Here is a 27370-nt window from a genome sequence, read left to right as displayed (position 1 = left end):
TTTGAGCTTTGTGACGTGGCACCGGCAGTATAATGTAAAGATCAGTACACTGTGGGCATAAAGAAATGAATATTGTTAGTAACAATACTCAGCTAGGCTGTGATGTTTAAAAGATAGTCAGTTGGTAATAAGGGGCCCGAAGTGTTCCAAAAAACAACTGCATTAACAATAAGTTGCATGTGTAACAGTGCATTATATTTTAAACTCTGATTGTGTTATAAACACAAACACATATAAATGACCAGAATTTCTGCAGCCGTTTCACTAATGATCTTTCATTTCACAAACAAAATAAAAAACAATGCAAACTGTAAATAAATACTATTTATTGAAAATATTGCATGTCGTCAATCAAAAACAAAGACTTGTTTTCGTTTTATCAACAACATAAACGTGAGCTTGACCACTCAGACTTCAGCCCTCGTCAAAATTGGAATGAAAATCAAGTACAAGTCTCCTTCCAGTTTCGTTTGAGGTCTGATTAATTAGCAGATAATTAATTCCAATGTCAGGGAAGGCGATTGCTAGCATTTGTTTACGCATGCATACTTAAAAACTCAATAAAAGCACAGCCTGTTTTTGAAAGGTCCATTGCACTCTGCTGAGCTTTATTATTACACTGAAAAACAAACAAACAAAAGAAGTAAAACATCAATGTCCTCAACACCTGGGATTACACTGCTCTGCACTGAAATATCCCACACACTTACTGTATCTTGGTCCAATGTGTTGTATGTAGTAACACTCGTGGTGAAAGTGAGTCAGTGAAAGCAGAAAAAAGGGTTTAAAGTTTGAACAAAAGTCATAGTAGATGCATTAAAAATAACTGGCATTTGATACGCACTGATTTTACTCCAAATACATGTGGCACGTAGTATTGCTTTAACCCTAACTGTCACTATAATGCCATGTTTTTAACAAATTCATGTTCTATCTGGTAAAATGAGTGATTATATCTGCAATCTTATTTGCAGGTCAACTGCAAAATGCATGCAAGTAATGATGCATTTGTATGTACAACTAAAGTGTTACTTTGTAGTTTTGAGAAAAATTTAGATATATTTATGAATTAAAGGTATATATGCATTAGTGTAGTGCACAAAAGTTCAAAGACTTTAAAGATGAACAGGCCGATACAGCTGCATAAATTTTGAGCCAACAGCATGCATCAGGAGTCTGCCACGATTCGCTGATTATCAACAGACAGGAATGCCCTTAAAATTCATTATCTTTATTTTGCTTTATCCACTTTTTATTCCTGATTCATATCTTTCACATTTGTGTATTAATTGTTGACTGATTTAAAAATAAATGCTTAGTGTCTGCTTGTCAGCCAGTCGATAGGTAGCCCCTTAACTGGCTCAGAATTTACTTTCACCACTGAGTGCAACTGACAGCATGGCTTCTGTTTGAGAAACGTGAATGGCACAAAGAAGAATTTAACAGTATTTTCATACATAATTCTTCATTGCTTGCATTGAACAAGCTTCCCGTTAAACTATTTTTTTAATACTCAGATCGACCCATGTCCGGCCTCTCTCCACCTGTGGTCCAGCACTCAAATGAGCTGCTGGCACTTTCAGCCTCATCAGATACCGAGTTTGTTGGCTTGCGTCAGCACCACCTTGAGTACAGGCATGAACGCTGAAGTCTCGCTGAAGTTGCTGTTGCTCACTATGTGGGTGTGGATGTTGAGGCCCTCTGTGTAGGATCGGGACTCTATGCTCCTGGCTATGTTGTGCAGTCCTCCTACAATGGCAGGGGAGAGCTGCACAGAGGAACAGCAGAGTTACATCAGTAGAATGGCCAACTGTAGCAAATCAATGCAAAACACCAATTGGGAAACAGTCATTATAAGGCAGTTGATGGCATGAATTTTTGACTGAGACTACATTTTATAATATGTTTATTTCTTTATACATGAAACACCTCTTTTTAGAAGGAGCTTCTCATGTGAAAATCTGCTGAGTTGTTTAAACTCCGGAGGTCAAATTTCTTCATGTTTTGACTATTGGGCAAAACATCAGAATTTACTTTCACCACTAAGTGGTTCTCATTATCTTTCTAGTCTGCTTAGAGACAATGTGCACATTGTAAATTCACAGCATATCAAGGCACTTGCAGATGTGTGCATGGAGTATCACACTAACCTTATGATGACTAAATTTGAATACAGAAAATGATTTTAGGCTGTGAGAAATTTTTCACTATTTTCTTTACATTTTACAGGTCAAACAACCATTTCACACTCTTGTTAAAGGCAAGATTCACTGTTGACCTCTGCAGTGGTGTGCTGGATACTCACTGTCTGCTCTCTGAGTTTGTCATAGAGCGCCTCCAAACGTTTGTTCGCGTCATCAAGCTTCCTCTTAGTTTGCTGTGAAAAGATCAAAGAACACTCAGTTACTCATCTAAGGGCTCACTTTGTTGAACTGCACTGTTAATTTCATTACATAGACTCACAGGGTCAGTAGCTACAGCCAAGCATTTCTGGATCAGCCCCTCGAATGTAGTCTTTAGGACGAGGTGCTCGTCAGGTATGGGTTTCTTCATGATCTTCTCAGCAGGGATGGACTGCAGAGGCTGAAGGGTAAAGTAAGAGGCGTGTCAACTAGTATTTACCAAAAATATAAAAATGTGAATCATTCATCATTAAAAGAATAAATTTCAAAAACTTATTCACAAAAATGATTTAATATGAAGGCAACAGGCAGAGTGTTACAGGCATCGCCCTAAAGAATGTAGCCTCATGGGCAGTGTAGTCCATGCTGCAGGGAGAATGGACTGCCATACCCGTTATGTGTCTGTGAGCGCGAGGAGGGAGAAAAAGAGTCGAAAAGTAAGAGATGTCACCCACCAGAAACGGGAGATAGAAGCATGTAAATATATAATATATGTATAGAAAGTTGACCCAGACAAGAAAGTAAAGCTAGTTTTCGGCTACGAGCCCGACACGGAGCCCGACGTATTAGCCAGAGGTCCCTTTACCTGTCTTATATACGCGCGGAAGATCGCTGAAAAAAGTGCAGCCTTACCTAATGTCCACCCTACTGTTACTCATTTTATATTAAGATTTAAAAATCTAGTTGCTATTGGTATGGCGAGTAACCTTCAGTAAAAGTAATAATTCACACAACAATAGTACATTCATGTAGTTGTAAAAAGCATGATAATATATTAAGTAATCCAAAGTATTCAGAATACGTTACTCTCATTGAGTAACGTAACGGAATACGTTACAAAATACATTTTGGGGCATGTATAATGTAATACAGTTGATTCTAAGGTATGTCTATTGGGGCAATGAAAATCTGGTAAGAAGCAGCAGTGCTAGACAATTAAAAACAAACACACAGATATATCATTTCCTCCAGACAACCATCTGCAGTATATCATATACAATCTATGGTTTAACATTTAGTTAAACCTGAGAGTTATTTACTTGGATCACATCTCCAGTGGGTGCTCCTGGTGCACCCTCCATGCTGGTCTTTGGCATTGCAGGGTTCATAGGTGGAGGGGAGAGCTGCTGCTGCTGCATGCCTGAGTAGGGGACCTGGACACCGGGTTGGCCCTGCATCATGGCCGAAGGAGCCCCAGAGGACATTGGCTGTGCCTGAGGGTCAGTGCCCAGCGGGGTCATTATGGGAGCAGTGATGGGGATAGGAGGGTTGTAGCTCTGTGGAACCTGCTGAATAGAAGTAAGCACAGTTTGTTTAAACTCTGTCATGGCTGTCTGTCTGTAACTTAAACACAGACATAGATGTAAACTTTACAGATGTGGAATTCCTTACTGTCCAGAAATCCATCCTTCAATTCTCAAACTGTTCTAGTAGTTAGCTAGCCAAATGTTGTACCCACGCCATGTTTAAAGTATAATTATTTTGCAGTTGTTGCAGTTTTATAATTAGAACTGACAGCATCGGACATATTTTCATACTTTCACTGTTCTACTTGTGTAAATGCAAATACAGATCAGCACGTGTGAGCTTGTTCATCAGCAGCTAATGCTGCCTAAATGATATAAAAACTCTGCCTGTCTTATTTTGTTTTGGACAAAGCAAATTCAGCACACCAAAACATCAGTTTGTACTATTATCCATAATGAACTCTAAAGAAGCTTGGCATAAGCCAGAAAAGAGGGAGTTCAAAGGAAAAGTTGCCTCTTTTGAAATGTGTTGGCTTCATTCAAATGATTTCTTTGACAAAGACTCCTTTTCTGTTACTGACTTTACTTCAGTACTAGGTCTGCTGTCATAACAATAATTCTCCATACAAGGCCAGTCGTCATAGGTAAAATAAATAATGAATCTTATTATGTATTAACAGAAAATATAGAGCCAAACAATACAATGATAGCACATACTTCAAAATAGCTAATTGTCAAAGATCTTTTATGTGTTAAAACATATACACACACACACACACACACACACACACACACACACATATATATACATAACTTGAGTTACCTCAAAATGTTTCATATTACCATAAAAACTAAAACTGCCTCAGTTTTCAGCTTGCATTGCGTTTTTTCAATTTTCACTCTATATTTCAGATAATGGTACCTTTGTCCAGAGGAACAACGACAGGCAAAATGTTCACATTATTTAGGCAGAATCAGGTATAAACAGACCACAAAACGGCATTTCTCATCCAACAATTTCAATAACTACAAATAAATCAATTTACCTCCTCAAACTGCATGTCGAACAGCAGCAACAGAGTAATATAAATGTGTCTTAATTCTAAAATGTGTCACTCAAACTCTGATTAATGAAACCTACCTTCTTTTTAGGGGCTCGGGTCAGGGCTGGAGGATCATTCCAGCCGTTCTGAGGCCCTATAATGGAAAACAAATCTGTCTCATGTTTTGAATTTTTATTACAAGTCCCCCTATTAACATTTATAAGAAGTTTAAAAAATATAACCACATTAATTGGTTATTGATAACAGACTATGATATATCTCTAAGGAGCTATAAACATTTTTTTAGTTCTTTATTAATGCGCAGCATTTATCATTAATTCTTTTTTTCAGCAATGAAAACAATCATTTATCACTGCTTTACGGTGCCATTCTATAAATGTTTAAACAGCTGCCACCTATTATGACATTGTTCAATAAAATTTAACTTTTATCATTTAAAAGTGACATTATTTTGTGTTACATACCATGAATTAAACTGCTTATAAATGCTAAACAGGTGCAAAAACACACTGTTAACCAAACTTTGATTTGTATAATCATTAGATTCTGTTATGTTTAAAAGAGTGAGTATTCACTGTGGTTTTCATTAATTATTGTGAATGTTAAAGATGATTGCATCCTATCAAAAAAAATGTTGTGCAAATTTCTTCCAGAATAGATGGATTTTATTACACGTGTGATTGTAAGCAGGTCACAATTATACCCGTGATTTTCTCATACTCTGTGGAGCCATGCAAACTGTAAAAAGTATGATTACCTGGCTGTGTCCATAACAACTCTGTCATCTGAGCATTTAGCATTTCTCTCAGCTTCAGTTGGAAATGTTTTCAGCCATAGGACAACACTGATTTTTACACAGTTTAAACTGTATGATTACTATTATCTATGGGGAAAAAAAGTAGTCTGGTTTGTTTACGTGTTCATAGTTGGTGAATTCTCCCAACAAATCAGAAAAGGACAGTCTCGATTATCACTGTCTTGCTGAAAACCTGTGACATTGTTGCTTTTTGCAGTCTTTTAGAGCAGGACACTATTGATTCACACTTGAACTGCTGTCTGAATAAAATATCATCTGGTTGTGCTATGTCACCGGAATAAGTATAGGCGTAATATTAGCTTAATGCAGAAAGCATATTCAATTTCCATTGTAGTACTATTTAATTGATTTTTGTGCATACCTTCCTGCCATATATACTAAGATGACACAGGTAAATAGAAGCAAATTGAAAATCATTGCTAAATATGAAACCTACCCATAATTGTATGGGACATGTAAGTATTGTAAGATTTACATTTACAACATAAACATCTGCCATTTAGGGTTTAAAGTTACTGTCTATGTGGATAATACATTCTGAGTGCTTTTATTGTGAGAAATGACCTTCAGACACCCAATATGTTCCCTTTTTGTAAACAGTAACAGAAAACATATTTACTATTGTATAACCAGTGCACCATTTAAATGCAAATTGCTTTGATAATTAAGATTTAATTTAATAGTGACCAGAAAAAGTCTGTTATTATTCACATTATAGCAGGTAAGATGTAATAACCTGCACTGCAGGTTAACACTAATGAAATGAATTCATTTAGTAACTAGATATGATATTAACTGTTAGTGTAGGTAAACAAAGGAAACTGGAATCCTACTAGTTTTAAAGGCTGAGAGAATTTGTAAGGAGCACAGTGACAGTGAGGGTGATTAGAGGCATGCAGACCTGTTCTCTGAGAGGCGGGGATCAGCTTGTTGTCTATCTTTGTACCTGAGACTCCACTCGGTGGAGGAGGCATGTACGACACAGGAGATCCTGGCCCGCCATGCTGGAACGAAACTCCAGAGGACGGAGGAGTGGAGTAGGAAGAAGAGCTAGGAAAGAAAAGAGGCTGGGAAGGAGGAGAGGAGGACAGGCACTGGTTGATGGGAGGCTGTCCAGGATAGACTGAAGATATTGGCTGAGACTGGACGGGCTGTGTGTACTCAGAAAGAAAGCCAGGGGGCTGAGGAGGGGAGGATGGCTCTACTGAAGGAGGTGGATGAGGAGGAACAGAGGAGTACTGAAGAGGCTGAAAGAGAGGCATGCCACCAGCTCCATGCTGGTACTGGTTGACCTGGGGGTAAGCTGGGAGTCACACAGAGGATGTTCTGTTAGTGAAAAAACTGTTGCATGTTAAACCAAGTGCACCATGCAACAGGATGGTTACAGTGCAGAGCATGCTGAAGTACTCAATGTTTTGACAAAGAGATATACAAACTGAACATTCTCACTTCCTGTTAGTAACTAAGATTAAGTATGACAGCACAGAAGAGATCCGACATTAGCGTTAAACAGCAAAATACTTGTTAGTGTTTCAAAGAATACACAAATAGATTAACTGGTGGAATCCTGTCTCCTTTATACAACATTTAGATACTGTTGATTCATTTCCCCATACATCACTGCAGCCTGAAGGAGGAACGCATGCTCCACCTAACCTCGTTCACAAGTACAGTGCTTCAACACCAGTTTTTTTTTCTTGTAAGTGCAGCTTTAAAATATGCCAAAAATGATCAAACCTGCACAGCTCAAACTTGTGTGTTCATTATGTTGGTCTGATTTGGTTCAATGAAATTAGCTCAGTGTGCATCATCAATGAATAATAGCTTCTGTAGCCAGAAATCACAGAAAGGAGACAATAAAAGCAACTTTTATATAATCATCACGTTTTGAAGTTTTCCTCATGGTTTCAGTAACCCAGAGATAACTGTCTGTACACTGATGATTACACTGCAGGCCGGAACTGCAGATAGACATCTGTAGTTGAAAACGGGTATTACATTGAGCCCATTTGATGAACTTTTATCAACAAATATAATTTCGTAGCCCATGATCATCTAACTGGATCATATTGTAGGAATATTCCTGTTTGTTAGGTCAAAAAAAAAAAAAACTTGAATAAAACTGTATCAAATGTGTTTGAAATGTGCAAGCTGGTAAACTGTTTCTTACTGAAACCACCAAATGAAGCACAAACTGTGCATTGTATTGTCAAGGGTATGTGTGTGTATTAATGTAGTAATACAGAAAAAAATATATATATACATATTGATAAATTTGGGCCTAATGTGCAAGACAAGGTTGTTCTACTAAAATGAAATCTATTTTTTTCGTAAGCCAATGCCCCTCATGATAGACAGCTAAGTTCTGGAAGTGAAAACACTTACGCTGGTACTGATGAGAATACATGTAGGCAGGAGGGGAGGAGACTGGAGGAGCTGCAGCCGTGCCTGAGGCTGGAATCCCGTACATCGGGTTTGAAGGCTCCACCTGAAAAAGCAGGGACAACAAATCTGAACTCTTCCTCCTCTGTCCACTGAGAATCAACACTGTGCTCTACAAAAGCAAGTTATGTAGTGATTATAATAAAGCTTAGTTTTGCTAGAGGGCAGAATAGTCTTATGTTAAAAGAACTTTCACAGATAAAAGTGATGCAATAACCGCACTTCAGTGAAGCTTAATTTGTGCAGAAGGGCATGCATTTTGTTTTAAACCATGAAGAGTAAGCTATAAATCATGCAGTGATTCACATTAATTATGAGGCGGCAGCAGAAACAGATTGAATGAAGCTTTTGAATGCACTGTAGCCACGGAAGTACTAACAGGAAGTTCAGTGATGGTAGCTAGCAATGAGGGTTGGAAGCCATGGGAAGGTTTGGGATGTGGACCTTTGGCCTGCTCAGTGAAGCTTTTTAAATTGCAAAAAGAAGTGTGTGTCAAGGTTGAATGGGCGGTAATGCTCAGTATACCTTCTGGTCAGAGGCGCTGCCTACTTGAAGAGGAGGAGGGACATTGGGGAGGGCTGTGGGAGTTTGGTTACTCCAGGAGGTGACAGTGGAGGCTGCCCTCATCTGAAGCACACAGAAACACACGGCACATACCAATGATGGCCGCAGCATGGGAGGGGAGCACACACCAAACAACGCCACAATGCACAAACATTGGACGGGTGGACATAAGAGAGGACTTTATACGAGCCAAGGTTCAAATTACAAGAACACAACATCCTGAAAGAAAGTTTAGACACAGTAACAAAATTGCCCAGATGCTGATAAAAGTACCCACAGCTTGTCATTTAAACCCTGGCAAGAATGGACTGGCAAATGATGAAATGACTACAACACATCAGGAAATTAAAATGAGCACTTTGTCAGGTAGTTAGTAAGTGTGGAGATGTCAAATTTAGAGGAAGAACAGGAAATAGACCAGTCTGCCCTCAGGTCTGATATAAACTTAAAGCAAGATTCAACATGAACACATCAAAGAACAGATTAATCCACACACATGAACTGGAATTGTAAATTAAGGCTAAGAGAGAGAGATCTTCTCATTTCCTAGATTTAAAGACAGACATTGTTGAATAAACAAAACTCCCAAGAAAAGAAACTATGTTAACTATATTCTATGAAATTGTATTATATTGTATGAAAATGGTTATACATCTGTTTTCATTAATGTGGGAAAATGTGGCGATCACTTACTTGCAGTATCTCTTTTTTAAATCCAATTTTTTATTACAGTGTAGTTAAGACTGTGTATGTTTATGCTGGATTTCAGAATCTTATTCTTGGGTAGTTTATACATTTGTATAAAAAATTTGTCAATAAAATCATAACAAATGCAAATCAGAGTAAATGATAGAGAGATAAGAACCAAGAAAATCAGATCTGTGTGTAAAGACTGTTATGAGATGTAGTGGCAGCTCTGCGGAACATACTGGCTGGTAATACTGTGGCTGTGCTGGGGCGGAGGCGGATGTAGGCATGGGGACTGGTGCTGCTGGGGTGGGCTGAGGCACCATGGTGGGATGGACCTGGGTGTAAGGATGCCGAAGCTGAGCCCGAGGGGCAGGCAGCTGAGATGGAGCTCTCTGGGTTTGCACTGAAGCTCCAGGAGCCGACCCCTGCTGCCCAAGAGCCCGAGTGAGACGGTCACGAAGCTGCTGAATGGCAACCTGAATGGAGCAAAAGACCTGGTTAGAGCCTGTCATTCTTGATCAGGAAAGCTACATTGCATATTAAATGATAATAAATGATTTCAAAAAACACCAGTAACAGCAATACTTCTCAACTGATCACTTCATTTTTTTTTCCTTCTGTAGTTTCCAATAACTGAGCACAATAAAAAGTGTGCATGCCATCAAAAAAATACTGGAATAAAATGGTTTTTACTGTTTGTATGTTTGGTACCTCTGTTATTATTTAAGAAAAAAAAATAAGATGGCCTGTATTTATATAGCGCTTTACTAGTCCCTAAGGACCCCAAAGCGCTTTACATATCCAGTCATTCACCCATTCACACACTGGTGATGGCAAGCTACGTTGTAGCCACAGCCACCCTGGGCCCTCTGACCACCACCAGTAGGCAACAGGTGAAGTGTCTCATCCAAGGACACAACGACCGAGACTGTCCAAGCTGGGGCTCGAACCGGCAACCTTCCGATTACAAGGCGAACTCCCAACTCTTGAGCCACGATCGCCCCATGCGGTTAGATTAAGAATTATGAAACTAAACAGACTGAAAAACATTATACATTTTTATTGCTTTGCACACAGACAAATTAAATAACTCCATTTGTTATTTAAGTAAAAAAGAAATGAGCTTAGTAAGGTTTTTCGCTTAAGTCCCTCTATTTGACCATGTCTGTCTGGGGTCTGATGGTCCAAACCTGTGATGTCAAACTCATTTCACATTGTGGGTCTCATAGAGCCCCCTTTAACCTTAAATGAACCAAACCTGTCAATGTAAAGAGGTTTAACAACACATTGAATCCCTCAGATGTCTTAATATAAGAACTGACAAAAAAAATATATAAACTGACTATATAAAAATCTAAATTTCTATTGTTGAACATGAAAAAGGTCATTTACTGTCATTTAAATGTCTGGATGTTTGCATGGAGAAGAACTTTATTAATGTAAAACTGTTAGAGTCCTGTTAACAGCAACACTAACAAGCTTGGTGAGCAAGCAGCATTTCAACCTGTACAGGTGCACTGCACAGACAGACATGTAATCCTAAGTAAGAACAGCACTAAAATGGTGGAGCAGTCCAGTTCAGTGATGCTTCGTTTAAACTGATGCTTTTAATTAATACCATAGACTCTGTTCATGGTCATGAAAACAAACTTATAACCAGTAACAATGAAAAACAGCAGGGATGATTAGGCCGAGTGTATTCATGGAAATTTATATCTCATTAAGGACAAATACTCCCAAATATTAAAATATTAAAATAACACACACACACACACTTTTCAGAGAGCAGGTGCAACAAACAGCAGCTGTGTACATACCTGGTTGCTGTTGTCAGGCAGATAGGTGATGGCAGTGGCCAAACTGCCCTGGGAGGCCAGCAGGTTGGCATACTGGCTCATCTTCTCAGCTAGCAGGATGCCGATAGCAGCGGGGCCAGAGCGCTGGGTCTGCTCTACTGCACGCCGCAGCACCACCACTTTCTCCACCAGGTCCTGAGGCACAGAGGCACAATATATGAGCACGACAACGTCATTAATTAAATATGTCAATGGTCACTTCGAGAAATATTGGCTTATTGCCAACTATAAACAGTTCATAATCCACAAGCTCCCTGTTTACTTAACCAGCAACTTTATCTACTTTAATTTGGCTTCATGTTTAGGATGTGCTTTCTATTTTTGTCTCCAGAAAACTGCCTCTTTAGCTGCTAAACACTTCACAGTCTTCACCAGCCAGTTGCTACTTGTGTCTGTGTGCTCTTTGGTGCTGGAATGGTAGCATATAGTTTTGTCCTGGAATGGAAATGCAGGGACACTGCAGGGTTAGGTGAAGATTTTCCTCAGAATTTCTTTGCAATGACTTATCACTTGAGCCATTACTAATACAAAAAATATTGGTTAACACAGATTTAAAGTAAAATGAATATTTTTGTTCATAATATAACGCAAAATGACGAAATGAAAGGTAGTGACTGTCCTAAGCTCAAAATAGGATTGTTTTGGTTCATTCCCACTGTAAAAGCTCTAATAAGCCACTGTTTAATTCCTGCTAATCAACAAAGAGTAGAAAGACACAGCTGGAGAGAGCTAGTGAACATAGAGGAGTGTTTAGCAGCTAAAAAGCCAGACATATTCCTGGAAGAAACAAAACTGAAAGATAAAAGACAAATTTGTTCAATCAAAGGAAAAGCATTAATAAGCTTGTTTCTGCCACCTACAAAGCAGCTAAACATGTGCCACTACACATTTAAAAAACAAAACATGAGCAGCAGAGCTTCTATACCTGCAGTGAGAGAGGAAAGTGTCCGTTCTGCACTCTGGTCCAGCAAGAGACAAGTTTCTCCACATTGCCAGCACAGATGTAGCACAAACAGGCTTGGGATTGTAGGTTAGCATCTTCTGATGCCTCCAGTCTGTCCCCGAGAAGGTCTTAAAAAATTGAAAATCAGGATGGACTGAATGTAAGTAAAGAAAATAGATTTATTTATATAGAATTTACAAAATGCCTGGATAGAGAAGAAAATCTAAATACTAAATTCAAACAGTAAGTCTTCACCTTAAAAAAGGTGATCGACCCCCTGATATCCAACAACAAAATACATGTGAACTAACCGCAGAGGGAAGAGAACTCCTCAGGCTGAGCGTAGGTCATGACGGCTGCCAGAGCCTCCTTCCAGTTCTGAAGGTCACACGTCTTCAGGATGTCGTGCCAGTCTTTCATTACCACTGCATTGATCAGCTGCAGGACAAATACACAATTACAACACCAGTAACACGTTCTTAATCAAAAAACACTCAAGGAAGTTTCCCCCAGTTGTCACCTTGGTTATCTTGCTGTGTGATTTTGTAAAATACTTCTTCTGGGTTTTTTCTAAAAGTTCTGGCCCTCCAGCAATGGCCAATATGATGCTGTCCGCCAATCGGTTGTCATGGAGACAAAGCTCCACAGCTCCCTCAAAGTCTCCAGTCAGCAGAGCTTGTGTGATGAGCCCATCCACATCTGGCAAGAAATAAAAAACCCCATTATGTTTAGGAAAAAACCCAGTGGCAGGTGTGAGCTTCATAAGTGTGACATCTTCATGTCCAACAAACAAAGCCCTGCTCGAATGGCTTCTGTCTTTACTGGTGTGAGACCTTCAACCAATTTATAATCATATAACAGCTGTCTGCTTTAAATGTATGTCTGAGCTTTTCTTTTATAAAGAGCTGCTTTTTCTTCCTCTACTGAAAGAAAAGTAAATCCTCAAAAGCAGCAGACTTAGCTGTTAAAAGTTCAGACATCTCTAACTAGATTCATTTAATACTGAAGAAAATACTAGCAATAATGAGTCAGAAGAGTATAAGTTTCCACTTAAATCCACCTCCTAGTGGATTTCTTTTTCAACTCTCTGGTGCCTTGCTATACACACCTTTGGATTTATCCTGCCACATATCCATACCCGTTATAATTTGATGATGGTTAAAATCCCAGGGCAAACAACAAATTACTGAGTTAATGTGTTGAAACACTGATAGTGCTGTTACCTTGACTAATGCTGAGATTGACCCCTCCTGCTGGTGTTGGAGCTGGAGCTCGGACCTCAATAGGGGCTAATGTCTCAGCAGGAATGGGCTCCTCATCAACTGATGCTGTCATCTCCTGTAACAACAGAAACATGTAATGATGCTTCAATCTTTTCTCCAGCCTTCAAGTGTTCCAGGATACTAAAGATTTTCTAACATAATGAAAGGCCCTGAGGCTAAACTTAGTAACAGTACAGTTTCATAATCATAATTTAGCAGGTTACCATGCCAACACTTGCTCACTAGCATTATAAAGTGCAGCTGAGACTCACTGAAATGTCCTTAGTTTTGTAAATTTCAGAAATGTAAGATTATGCAAAGTCATGGGATCAACAACTTCATGACAGGCCACCCCAAAGATGCTGAGATATTTCATTTAAAACAACAACTGCCAGTCTCATGATAACTTTAGTGAGCCCTCCACCTTCCTGGCACAGTGGATACCTGTGCCAAATTTTTGCTATTTCAATCAAGTAAATGTTGCCATAGCAACAAGGGTATACGTACCAAACTTTATAACAATTCATAGTTTTTTCTGAGATATTTCAGTTTGGACTAACCCCTTGAGCATGCCTAAAACCAACCCAGAATCCATCTATTCCTGCATGAAGAGTCAAACAGTGTTAGTAATCAGATTACATGGTTCATTAATTATAAAAAAAATATGCACACCCAGACAGGTGTTTTCAGCTTTCCGTAGTGTTCAATCAGTTTCCAATAGGTTGTTTTAATATTTGGTGACAGCTCCACATTACAGCCAAAATGATTTTGGAGTATTTTTTGTTCATTGAGTTTTCTCTATTATAAATTTAAACAATGTATTATCTTAATCACATTTTATTACTAATTCATGGACAGCTGTGGAAATAATGCTGTATTGATTCTCCTCAAATTATCTGAAGTTCATTACTGAAAACAGCTAAAAAATTTGCACTCCTGTAACTTTGCTGCTCAGCTCTTTTTAATGGGGAAACAAAGGTGTACCTGATCTAAGGGGATCTCTTCCTCCTCTTCCTCCTCATTCTCATTCTCATCCACCTCCAACTCTGGGAGAACCTGATCCAAATTTGCATATGGCTCACTGCGAAGAGCATCTTCTGGATCTGCCGCTGGTGCTGCTGTATCCTCATCCTCTGCTTCAGGAGTGGAATTGAGATCAAGCATGGCTGCAGGCTGAAGGTTTACAGCAGCAATCATGTCAAATGCTGCCTCTGGAGTGTCAGCAGGCGGCATGAAGCTGAGGTCTGCTAATGGCTGCAGCGTGGCTGGAGCGGGCACATCCACCTGAACAGAAGAGGCGGAGATGGATTCAGAGTCAACTGCATAATATGATCTGCCACATCAGGCTGAGGCTGGGATGTGTGCATCACCAGAAACAGTATGGATTCAGCTTACTGGGGCAGTCAGGTCAGGCATATATTATTTAATTGGTTTCAGCTAAAAAAAAAAAAAAAAAGTGGATTTAAATCAACATTTAGGGAAATGTGAATTTCAAACTGGGATCAGAACCTAAGTCAGACCAATATTATTTTCCATATGTCAGAGAATGAAGACAAAAGCAAAATCACTAGATTTAGCACTGGAGTAAAGCTCCTATTTGAGGTCACTGGTGGAAGCAGATGCATAAACACTGCAATACATTTATACAGAAAGTGAGCAGTGCATACAAGCGCGTGTGACAGAGTGCTTTCCTAAAGTGTGCGGCACTGCAGACTCAAGAATTTCCACTTTTTTGCTGTGATTGTGACTTTCAAATGTCGAGCTTCCTCTGAGTAATGTCAAAAAGCGAAGTTGAGTTTATAGCATTGAAACACGACTTTGTTGCTTACAACACTTCCCATATTGCAAAACATAAGACAGAGACAAACATCTTTTCCGCCGTGAACTGAGGCTTTGACAAGCTGTAATTACTGCCAGCAGCAATCAGTCAGACTTTTTTATTCTTCTGTCAGTGAACAAATGCGAACAGATCAGAACAGGCTGAGTTGAATGGAGACCAATGTGGGGTGAAATATGGACTGCATAGCATAGCAGTGTCGTGAAAATACACGTGAGGAGCAAATAAAAAGTTTACATCAATGTAAAACTTTGCTCATTTAAGAAATGGTCTTGGAATGGAAAGACAAACATTTCAAGACCATAGGAAGTTTTTTAGAAGGTAACAGCTACATCCTTTTAAAGAGGCAGGCTGACCCTTGTAGCAGCTTTTCATTATGTTTAATGTTGCATGTAGTGTTGCATTTGTGTGCACCTGATAAATGTGAGCGTGATGGGATACGGTCTTTCAGTTCAGTTTTTGGAGTCCAACAAAACCTGAAGGAAATGTTACATTATTGAGCTGCTAAGTCTTCCTGCTATGAAAGTGGTGACACTGTGTGTGTAGTCCTTGTCTGGAAACCTGAACAGCGGTTTAGTGATACATTTTCCAGTATAAAACTGCTACTATTCATCATTAGACTGCAAACATTATGTTTAATGATTTTTTTACAAATTGTTATTAACTTCACCGATTGAGATATAATTTTGCTGCTTTACCCACAGAATGAAATGAGCCAGAATCATGTCAATAATGTTTTGATATCCATATTTCTTTCTTGCTACTAGGAAAAGCCTGGAAAGGTTTCATTCCAAAGTTGAAAAAGCAGGAGTTCTTGTTGGATTAGGGTTCGACTTTTTTGAGTTGCTTTTGTTTGTGAGGATTGAGGGGAAAAAATATCTTTCAGTTTAACTTTTTGGTGATTTCCTGCCTATTTGGAGCAAACAGATGAGATATAATTGTAAAGGCCAGGATGTCCTATTTCAAGCACACTGGGACTTAAGTCAAAAGATATAGACCAAAAACAAATGTCCATTACAGAGGACATAAATGAATAGGCTGAGTCTCAGGAGAGACTTAAAAATTACAAATCTCCATGACGCTTGTTTAAATAAGAAAATCTGATGTGGCAAGCCAATAGTCCTTTTCCAGCAATTTTACACCAAAGGAAAACTTCAAACCTGGACTGCTCAGAAAGCACAGCTCAGAAAGCACAGACATAAAAATATCTGAAGGAGGATGCTAGCTGACTAGTTAGTGTGTTTCCCACTACTTTCCTGTGCATGCAGTACTGTGCAAAAGTCTCTCATTGGCTCTCCAATGAGTGGCCTTGAGAAGTACTTCTCCCGGCTTCTCTATGTCTTTGGACATTGGCTGCTTTTTCACACATTATCAGTCCTTGTACCAGAAAAACTTTTTGCTTCCTTTTCATTCAGGGTGTTGTCTACATGCATATATGCACTTTGTTACTAGCAGCCCATCACAAAAACATATCATTTGTTCCCATTTCATATTTAAGTTAAATCTATGAAAAATGTCAAAGATATTACAGTTTGACAAGAATAAAACAGTATTTTTTACACAGGTTGTGTGTAGTGTATCCTTTAAAAGACTGAGGAAACTGAAGAGTGGAGGACAAAAGAAGAAGATCTAAAAAAACTAATAAGAATTAGAAATAAATCCAGCAAAGACCTGATACAGGTCCTGAGAGACACATCTGGCCCTTCAGTTAATCCGTCTACTGTTTGACAAAGCTTCATCAGAAAGGCGGGGAAACAGGGAGAAAAGGCTGAGGTATGCCAAATTACACAAGAACTGAATTTAAAATCTTTGGCTCACATCATTATCAATTTGTACAGAGGAGGTTAGGAGAGAGTGTCTACAGCCCTTTGTAAAACATGGAGGAGGATATGTTATGGTTTAGACCTGCATTTCACTGAGTGGTGCTGGGGATTTTGTCAAAACTGATGGAATTATGAACACAGAAAAGTACTATCAGATTCTGATTCACAATGCAATACCACCTGGAAAGCATCTGATTTGCACCAGCTTTATTTTTCACCATAACAATGATCCCAAACACACTGCCAGTGCAGTAAAAGCAAACCTGGATAGAAAAACACTATCGGCATCAGTGTTGTTTGGCATTCCTAGAACCTAGATCTCAACATTATTGGCGGAGTGTGGGATCATCTTAACTAAGAACAGAAAAAAACTACTAAGAGCAGTTAAAGAAATGACAAGAAAGCTTGCTAACAAACTTCAGGCTATGTTAAAGGATAAAGGTGATCACACTAAGTATTGACTGTCACATTCATCTTTATTCACTTTTAAAGGACACACATCAGAGTGGCATCCTTTATCTCTGATACCCCATAAAGAGATTTAATGCTGAGATACTCCTTTAAAATTCACAATATAAGATTAGCTGCTTTGACAAGCTTACCTTCAGGGGATTGGCAGACTGCTCCTCTAGTGCTGCTGAAATCTGACAACAAATGGATAAATTAATCACAAGTTCAACTGAAAAACATGCGTAGCATCATATTTCACATGCAGATGAACAGATAACATGTCGCACCTTTAAAGCCAGCTCCTCTTTGTTGTACCCCAGAAGTTCCAGGTACTTGCTACGGATGTCACTTTCAAAATTAACCTTAAAACACATAACATCCACATTAGCATTATCCACACAAATTTCAGCAAAAACATTATTGATTAAAAATTGTGTTTTTTAATGCTTCCTCATACCTTAAGGAAAGACCAAACAGTTTTTTCAAACTCATTTTCAGCCACGTCGATCTTTTCCTGGCAGAAGTCCACGAAGTTACCTGAACTCAGAGTGGCCTGCAGCTGGTCGGAGCGCTTCAGAAAAGCTGTTTCTGTAACAACCTGGCTCATGTGCACAACGTGAGAAGTGGGCTGCTGAGGCTGCTGGGGGTTTGGTTTTGTATTCTCCAAAGATATCAGCTTCCCACCAAACTAAAAGGAAACAAATCAAAAAAGATTTCAAGTGTGCTTAAAAAAAGAAAAGCAGTCTCACCGTACTTTTGATGAAAGCTTAAAGAAACAGAACTCACTGCAAACGAGGCTCCCACAGGTCGGCGAATCCACTTGGGTGGCTTCTTCAGGGGGTTGACTGCAGCTGGAGTAGCTGGAGTCTGAGGCAGCTGCAGGGGAGGCAATGTTTGCCCTGTCCCAAATGGATCCATGTTCCCAAACGAGTTGCTAATCTGTAAGAAACACACAGAGTCGAGGTAGACAAATTAATATGAACAAAAATAAATAATTCACAGCTCTGAAAAAAGAGAGAAAGGATAAGTGTGGTTAATTTCAAGCTGACATTAAACTGAAAGTTTGCTCTGGACTATTTAAAATCCCCCTGGTGGTGTACAAAGGCAAAGCTGCTATAAAAAACTGTGTCATTTTCCAAATATTCAGGGACCCAACTGTAAGTCTAATATAAATGATGCTACTCTTATAGTTGTTTTAAATGTTTAAATGTTGTTTTTAAAACAATACTTTAACAGTCGTCGGTTTAGCTCAGTCTGGGAGCTTTTGAGTCTGACTTGCAGCCTTTTGCTGCGTGTCTTCCCCACTCTCCCTCCCTCTCCGCTTCCCTGTCTATCTTCACTATTCACTCCCAGCCCACTGTCCTTTCAGTGGGCTGGTTTCAGTCATTATGCAAATGTACTGTTTATAAGATTGGGGAAACCTGCAGTCAGCTGAGACTGAAGAAGTCACTTGGATGACTGACGAAACGTTTCTCCCACTGAAAACGCTACGTCCAGATGAACAGAATCAACTTTTGGAGATATCTTCACTACTGCTATCCAATAAAGGCGAAATGCCAAAAAAACCCCAAACAATACTTTTATTTCAGGAGACTTAATCTTACCTGGTCAGCGTGCCTCTGGCTCTGTGCCTGGCTGCTCCCTCCCATGATGGAGTAGATGTCGATGTGTCCGTCGAAGCCCGCGGCTGACAACACAGCGGGGTTTCTGGGACACCACTGGATGTCAAAACACCACTGGCTGCTGGTGGGCAACTCGTACAGAACCTGAGGATTCAAGAAAATGACTTTCCAACCTCAGTGGCAATCATGAAATGATAACTGTCAGTTCACAAACATACACACACACACACAGAATTTTCACCTCTGCTGTGTTTGGATTCCAGCACAAAATCCTGCTATCCTTCCCACAGCTCAGAAGCAGCTCAGGATCTGCTAAGCTCCAGGCAATGGCCAGGATACCCCTGTCAAATGAACCGTCAGATGAAAAAGAGCACAGTTACAATCTTTTATTCCACATTATCAACACTATTTAAAGGTCTAATGGTTCTAATGGTACAGCTGAGCACTGCAGGTTTTCGCAAACATAGCTCAGACAGGAGGAAACTGTATTTTATGGACTAGTCTGCAGCAGTTTAACAATGATGCTACATTGAGTATTCCAGCAGCAAGAAAGAGTAAGTGGGCTCAAGTGTTTGCTATATCTTAGAATTATATTAGCTTATGGATCAAAGGAATATGATATATCGGGCTCTGGATACGCAGATAAAGCTTGTTATAAAGATACATTTAGTCTGCTTTGGTCTTTAGGGAGACTTGTTATCAGTAAGAAAAAGTATAAAACAGATTAGATTTAGACTGATTTATCAGTGCTTACCTTGAGTGATGCTCTAGAATCTTGAGAGGAGAGGTAGCAAATCGTAAGTCCCACATCTGGATGACGGGCATCCTGTCGTCCTCCGAAGCCAAGACCAGCTGAGTGGCCACCTCTGGGTTCCAAGCCAAGCCAGAACAATGCATCTGGAAAGAAACACGCAACAGTGATCTTAGACTGTTTAAGTTGAGTAGACAGAGCCAAAGGACTGGGAGAAAATGCAGCATGTTGAGGGTTTCTCTGACAACGTACTCTGTTGCTGTGGTCGCTAACTTTGATAATGAGGTCATTTTTGCGGAGGTCCCACACTGAAGCTCGACCCCCCGGGCTGGCTGAGGCCAAGATGTGTTGGACCTGTTTGTTCCAAGCCACACAGCTGATATCTTCCATTGGCTTTAAGAGAAAAACATAAACCATTCATATGGACTGTTCATTCATTAGTGTCATATACAAATGTTAATTAGATACATGAATTGAGAAAAACTGTGCCCAACATAAAACTGACACTTAAAATATTTGAAAGATGATGATATAATAGCAGAGTAATACCAAAAAAGCACTAAATGGTACATTTAAGTATACGAAATGTACAAATGACAGTGGAAAGGTACTGTGTAGTCCTTACAACAAAAAAGCATCCAAATTAATGCTGATTCTAGTTATGGATTTATCACTAACTGTAGTAATTCTCCCAAAATGTTCAGCCTCACATTTAGTATAGTGAAAATTAACCATGGCATGTTGTAAACAAACTGACATTTAAAGAGTTAAAGTTCTGAAAAGGAAAACATTTTAGTCATATTTGATCATTAGAAGACCGACATTGGTTAAAAATGCAACTGGGTGAAAATGGAAAATGCCATTAGTAGATATTTATTTTGTTGTTATGTAATGGCCCTTTTCCACTAATACTTACTCGGCTCAACTCAGTTTTGGTTGTTTTCTAAAACAACTGAGCACCACGGTGTTGGTTTTTGTGTAGCCATTTCCCTTGTTAGAAGGTTTTAAAAAATGGCAGTTTTGATTGTTGTGAAGGAGTCATTCTTATGACTCATCGAGTGATGCCCCTGACTGGCCAATCAGTGGCGTGCAATCTGTTGACGTTACACTTTCGGACTGATTCAGATCGCTTCAGACCCCGGCCGAGTAGGTGCTAAAAAAGCACTTACCGGTAGTAAGAGATACTACCACCTATCAAAAAACCCTAAAAACCAAGTTCAGCTGAGCCGAGTCAAGCTGAGTAAGTTCTAGACTAAAAGGGCTAAAATTCTTCATACTTGTGTTTTAGGTCCTGGTGTCATTGGAGAGCCAAAGTTATTCATGTCCCAGATATAGATTTCAGACTCATTTCCACCTGATGCAACAAGGTTTGTCTGCAGGAAAAAAGGACACAAAACACCAAATGAGTCACTGCCTTGAGTTTAAACCCAGCTTCAAGCTGAAATCCTTTGCACAAGGTGAAAAGCACCATACTTGGAAAGGGTTGACATCCAGAGCTCTCACTGGCCCTGTATGCTTGTCGCTCTCAACGATGATGGCGTCGCTCTCTCCGCTCATTATCTTTGCAGTGTCGTACAGGATAACATTGCCATTCTCCCCACCTGCGATGAGAACACCAGAGGGATGACCCTGGGAGTCCATACCATATGGACCCCACGCCAACTTGTGGTATCTGTGAGGAGGAAGAAGAAGAAGAAGCCCTGATTAACAGCAGGACGAAAAATAGAAAATCAGTAATATTACTGTGGAGAGTTCTTTATTCTACCTGTGACTGGAGGAGAGGCTGCCACATGATTTCATATCCAGAGATGGCTCAGCCAAATCCAGCTCAAAAAACTCCAAGGAGGCATTGGTACTGAAGGAGGCATCCAGCTGCTGAGCTGATGTTCCTGCAGGAATACAGGTATCAAACATCAACAATTAATAAAGCAACAGAAACTCTATATGCAGCTATGTTTATAGATTAAGCCATTTTTCCAACGCATAATCCAAACAATTTACAATCTTTGGTTTGCTGTAAAAATCTGCATTTTTTCTTGTCCTACATTGAAATTAGAAGAATATCACATAAAAATAAAAACAATAAAGCCTTTAAGTCCCATTTTTTATTAAAAATTGTTATGGATATTTGTCACTGCTTTCTGATCTTCAACAATAGCTGCACCACTGGATGAATATATCCACTATCACTCAATATTTGTGAAGGGGATTGTTATTGTGATCATTTAGCATTCTTCCTCTTTTTACTTCCCTAATAATGAACTCACAAAGCACAGAACTGAACAAGCCTGTTGGATGAGAGATGAAACATCTTCACAAAACTTTAAGTGCAGTTGTCTTGTTTTTTCAAACTCTTATACTATGTAGAAAGGTTTTTTGCAGTAGTGAGGAAATCTCCATTCCTGTGTCTCATAGCTTTCTGAGAACCCATGCTTAGGTAAGCAAGTTAGCTTTTCACTTGTTTTTTATTTTTTTGTTTTCTTGTTTATTTTTCGACCGTTCATTTTCATCTGTAGGGGAATATTCTAACAAATGGATTCTAAAGTCAAAATGTATGTAAGAAATTAGATGTGAAAGGTAACAGAAACTATGCTTGTTCAGCATGTAGATAAAATTCAGCCTAACTGTAACACTAATACTAAGTGGTTTACCAGAGACGTGCTGGCTTTTACCAGATTTATTTGTAGCGATTGAGGCGTTCCTAATCTCACTGTGTACTTAAGGTCACTAAACAAGCCGATTCCTTGCCATCTGAATCAGACTTTCAGAAGTGGACTTTGTGGTATGTTTTCGAAAATTGTCCTGCTGCATAACCCGGTTGATAAGGGCCAGGTAGGTTTGGATAATGTTTTTGTATCATTTAAAAACTGCATTTTGTATTTACTTGAGTTATCTTTATCTAATATTAAAACCTGTTTGATGATCTGAAACATCATCAAGTGTGAAAAATAATATGCAAACAAGGAAACAAAACAAGCTGTTAAGATAAATGCTCTATTTATATCATCAGTCCAGAGCATTTTATCCCTCATACAACTGATTCTTGGGGATGTGCAGCATCATTTATTTGGCAAATTTTGCCTTTCTAGTATCCATCCATTCTTAAACTGTGATATTACATATCTGCATGGTACTGCTCATTATTTGAGGAAAAAAAACCTTCCAGCTATTTCTGCAAAAATAAGTTAAATAAATTCTTTTAAAAGTGTATTTTACTAATAAGAATAGCTCATATGATCAATTACTATCTAATACATTTACTATATCATGTCAAATATGTAAAACAGGGATTAAACAACAGTATGATGGCTAAAATTGAAACAGAAGAAAACCCAGCTGAAATGGGACAGAACATTTTCTGTTGGTGTACATTCAAAAAAAACCTGACGAGAGCTGCGGAGCATTTTAAAGACTATGGAAATGGATGGTGAGAGACTGTATTAGTTCATGTGCCTTACAGTCCTGACAACAGAAAATGTGGTAGCATCACATTAAGTGTAAATTACAGATAAAATACTCTACTCATTAACACCAACTACAGTTTGTACAGTCACACCATAACAACTCTGTCTCCAGAGGTGCGGAGTTGATTTATCATTCATTCTTATTTAGTGAATATGGGTTAAAAGTTCACTGATAGCACCCACTTTTACAAATATTTGCCCTGGCCTCCTGCTATTTTCATAATAAGGACAACTTCATAGAGAATTCTGAAGCCTGCATCGTCTTCACATGATTAAATGTCCCACATGCTTGCAGCCCTAAATATACAACACTAAACATGTCATTTTCCACTTAAAGAGGCTGTGAAAATGGCTGAAGTAACTGACATAAATGATGTAATTTCATGTCAAAGTGACAGACGGCAGCAGATGCACGCCTGTACTGATGCTCTCTGCATGCTCATACCTGTTGCCAGGTAGATGGGGTGGTGCTGTGCAGGACTCCAGCTCTGGATGGCTGTGCGGTTGATCACTTTAAGTTTCATCCTTGAGAAATAAGGGCATAGTTTGAACGACTGTGCAGTGATTATTACAATTTATTTATGACACTTTTCTCTCACTTTAGCGTTCAGAATAACCAGATATTGAATCCTTTCATGTAGTTTCGTTTCTATGACAATAAAAAAGAGCTTAAACGATCAGTTTCAAATGAAGTGGCTAAATACAATGCTTTTTAATGGTAGCTTTATAAAGGTTAACATGTGCAGTTTTTTCTTAGCGTTTCCCCAAGGTATGATCACTTTAGAGGTTCCAGCTTTAGAGGTTCCAGCTGAATCTTACTGAATTGTTTATTTGAGTTATAGCATCGTTTACCACATTGTAAACACTGTTAAGTGTTCATTAGACACTTATGACAGGCTGGATATATAAGCAGAAATCTGCTGTGGAAACAAAAATCAATATTGATAACTTTTTATGTGTTGACTTTTCTATCAGTTCAACCACAACACAACATCTTCATGGAGTTGCATTTATTGCAGGACTGCTATGGATTATTTTCCGTTAGGTGTGCTAACAATATCAAAGAATTTTAATACCATATTAATAACGACTTTCAAAAGTGTGAATCTGTCTCTTTTACATCGAGGGGAGCGGACCGCTTAATAAACAAGTAGTTACAGTTTTACACACGCTTTCCCATTCATCTTGCTGCTGTAATAAATACACTAGTTACAGAGTAACAAAGGCCTGCTCTGACTGGCACTAATTATCACACGCTTTGTGTAGCTCGGGGCTGTGTCGGGAAAGGACATCAGAAATGCTACATTTAGCTTTAAAAGAAGTTTTGCAGTCGTTTGGTTAAAATTACAAAATAAAAGTCCTTGCTAGCAGCAAGCTAACAGCTGGTGGACCAATTAAAAGCCACACAGCCGTGTCGTTTATGAGCCTCGAATAATACGAGAAATGCGCGTAAATTTATTGTCACTTCTTGTACATGTTTACTACGACATGGTTCAGCTTGGACTAATGCAGCTGCAATGAGATATTGTGTTTAGAAGCCTGCTAGCTACCTGCAGGGACATATGAGAGAAGAAACAGTTACACACTCACACAAACCCGCACACAGATCTTATTACTTCACTAAAGCAGCTTACCTTCTCTTCTTCTCTTCTTTTCACATGAACGCACACATTAAAAAAAGAGTAGGCAAACACTAACTGTCTCCGCCCGTACAGGTTCCCCTTTCGATTCTGCTCAGGGATTTACAGCTGTAGAAACAGAAGAAGAGGCTACCGGGTCCCGGCTGCGGACTCGAGACAGATTTCCACGTCCCCACTGGTCTCCATCAACGTGGCACTAAGCAACAGCCTCCTCCTACCACGAAGAAGAACGACTTCCGGGGGAGCTTCTCCCTGTTTGCTAACTTATGCTAATGTTAAGATTTTTATAATAAACGCTAAAAATATTAGTAATAACTATTTTATGTGAGCATTTATCATTTTAAAGTGTTTCTTTATTAAGGAGTAGGAATAGTAACGAACCGGTCTTTATATCATTTAAAGTATTTCAGCATTTCATTTACAGTAATATGCAAAAATCTTTAGCCACCCCTCATTCATTTATATTTTGCTCCCAGTGACTCGAGCTGTAGTTTTCTCGGCATTCTTGCTGTTCTTTTAGGGTTTTATTTTTTCAGTCACATTCAGTTCTTGTACGGCACCATTTTGAAAGGAGTGATTCCTTTTTGTTTGTTTAAGCCACTTGACACTCATAAAAAGGGCACCTAAGCGATAGGAATAAATAACAGGTGTATCTTTTGGTGCTTTATACATAAAAACTACATGGAATTTAATTTTTTGCACATAACATAAAACACATTTTAAATTCTATCTTTAGAAACTTGGTTACTAACAGAGTGACTATTAAGAAAAAGGTCCAGATTTGCTGAGTCTACAAAAGAAGTCTCACAGGCCAAAAATAACATTTTATAAAATATTTTTGCCTGTTTTGACTCAAATTGTCATTAAATCTTGTTCAGTTACCTACTTAACAACTGTTCAAATATCTTGGGGAGGGATTAATCCAATTTTTTAAAACAAATTAGCACCAAATAGCGATAAAGCAGTAGGACAAAATCATAACTATAGAACCAGAGTAACTATAGTTTATCTACAACATTAGCCGTCTGACTCTATCAATGCTAACAGTAAAGAGAATCAGAGGCAATGTATTTTTCTGCATTGTTTTAATATATGTACTAAAAAAGTAGCAACAGCCAATGAATGTCACAAAACAAAACTTTCTTGACAAGTTGATTTTATTTGACAACAAATTTAAAGTAACATGAAGGCAAAGCAGTCAGGTCATTATGCATCTATATCAATACATCACCTGAACTCGGGGAAACATTTCAGCAGTTGAACCCTGTAAAAACAATCGGAGTAATAAAATAAACTGTTAAATTTAACAGTAGAGGTGCACTTTAGTTAAGAAAATATAAGATAACACCCTCATTTGAAAGCGTGTGTATAATCTTCCCCAGACATATGAATGGGTCAGATGGGTAGTGATTGGTATAATCATTGGGAAGGATATTTATTTCACAATATGTTGTTGGGCATGAAGACATACATACATGCAAGTCACATCCACACGTGGCTCACTTCAAGGGAACTTTTCTGCAGCTAACCTGTGAAAACAAAATCAATTAGTTTCTATATAAACCAGCACACGAATCAGAACATAAGTTGCCTGCAAAATACGATTATCGTACAGTTGTATTTTGCAAAAAAAAAAAAATTGAATTACAATTATGGGATGTGCGCCGATTTTTTTTTACGCGTTTACTCCAATTTCAGAAAATGTTGGCTTATTTTGCTGGCGGCGACTCTTGATCAACATTTTACTTTTTCACCAAACCAGCAAAGTTTGCAACCTAGTCTCTCTCCACACGTGCAGAGGGGTTAGTTGGGCTAACGTTCAATGGCACACCTCGTTTCAAATCACGTTCAGAAGTGAGCTAACTCCCCAAACCGTCTACACATTTAACCTAGAGGAATGGTGTAGATAATGCAATTTAAGGTACATATAACAATTCGCATTTCAGAAACTAATTTTCTCTGAGAGCCTTATTTTCCCAGCCATGATACTGACCGCCAACACCAACACTCATGGTTCTCCTTCGGCTTCTTTTTCTTCTTTGCGTGTCTTCTTCTTGCTGTTCTTCTTCTTCGACGGTCAAACAACGAAGTGGTGGATTGCCACCACCAATGACTGTCGCCACCAAGTGGTACAGAAAATCAACATAAAGAGATACAACTTGATAACCCCCGTTGCTTTATATTTGTAATAGACCCAGTTAAAATCTACTCAACCTTCTTTCTTTCTGCCTCACACATCCGACACGTTGCACTGTTTTATCTCAGTAATCGCACCTGCATGTACCATGTCTACCTAATAATAAGACTTTTAGCTTTAATTCAGTGACTTGTAAAACAATTTTCTGCTAACTTTTTAGGAATTACAAATATTTCTATGCAAAGTTGCCTATTTTTACATGTTCAAAGGTTATTGGACAAATTGACATCATTTCAAATTTAAGGACTCTTTAGTTGCATGAAGATCTTTTGCAGTCAACAACTGCCTGAAGTCTAGAA

The 27370-nt window shown here is 38.8% G+C and overlaps 1 protein-coding gene and 1 long non-coding RNA gene across 9 annotated transcripts; both read right to left on the bottom strand.

The window, feature by feature from the left end:
• Positions 1-309: 309 nt before the first annotated feature.
• sec31a (SEC31 homolog A, COPII coat complex component) lies at positions 310-25106 on the bottom strand. Of its 8 annotated transcripts, none has more exons than XM_085280277.1 (28): positions 24869-25106; positions 23680-23759; positions 21536-21659; positions 21244-21442; positions 21048-21143; positions 20023-20163; positions 19774-19916; positions 19261-19360; positions 19002-19163; positions 18184-18336; positions 17855-18085; positions 17685-17759; positions 17550-17591; positions 14272-14571; positions 13249-13363; positions 12546-12724; positions 12337-12463; positions 12008-12153; positions 11044-11217; positions 9466-9702; positions 8498-8599; positions 7916-8018; positions 6432-6833; positions 4791-4846; positions 3443-3688; positions 2464-2583; positions 2306-2377; positions 310-1768 (listed from the first exon to the last, which is right to left on the bottom strand). In XM_085280277.1, the coding sequence occupies exons 2-28, from the start codon at positions 23756-23758 to the stop codon at positions 1589-1591; spliced, it is 4104 nt and encodes a 1367-aa protein (XP_085136403.1). In that variant the 5' UTR covers position 23759; positions 24869-25106; the 3' UTR covers positions 310-1588. The 8 variants fall into 8 exon arrangements, with proteins under 8 accessions (XP_085136403.1, XP_085136402.1, XP_085136405.1 ...); XM_085280276.1 differs by having other exon boundaries at positions 3443-3691; positions 24869-25105; XM_085280279.1 differs by having other exon boundaries at positions 6477-6833; positions 24869-25105.
• Positions 25107-26013: 907 nt separating this feature from the next.
• Positions 26014-26943, bottom strand: LOC146571206 (uncharacterized). The gene is made up of 3 exons (XR_014893229.1): positions 26868-26943; positions 26350-26403; positions 26014-26138 (listed from the first exon to the last, which is right to left on the bottom strand). It is a non-coding gene; the product is annotated as an uncharacterized LOC146571206 (long non-coding RNA).
• Positions 26944-27370: the final 427 nt, after the last annotated feature.

This window comes from Mchenga conophoros, linkage group LG7 (assembly GCF_057382185.1).
Source record: "Mchenga conophoros isolate Kocher_MC1m ecotype Shallow Benthic linkage group LG7, M_conophoros_male_GT1.1, whole genome shotgun sequence".
Classification (NCBI taxonomy): Eukaryota; Metazoa; Chordata; class Actinopteri; order Cichliformes; family Cichlidae; genus Mchenga; species Mchenga conophoros.
This window is presented reverse-complemented; position numbering and strand designations above follow the sequence as displayed.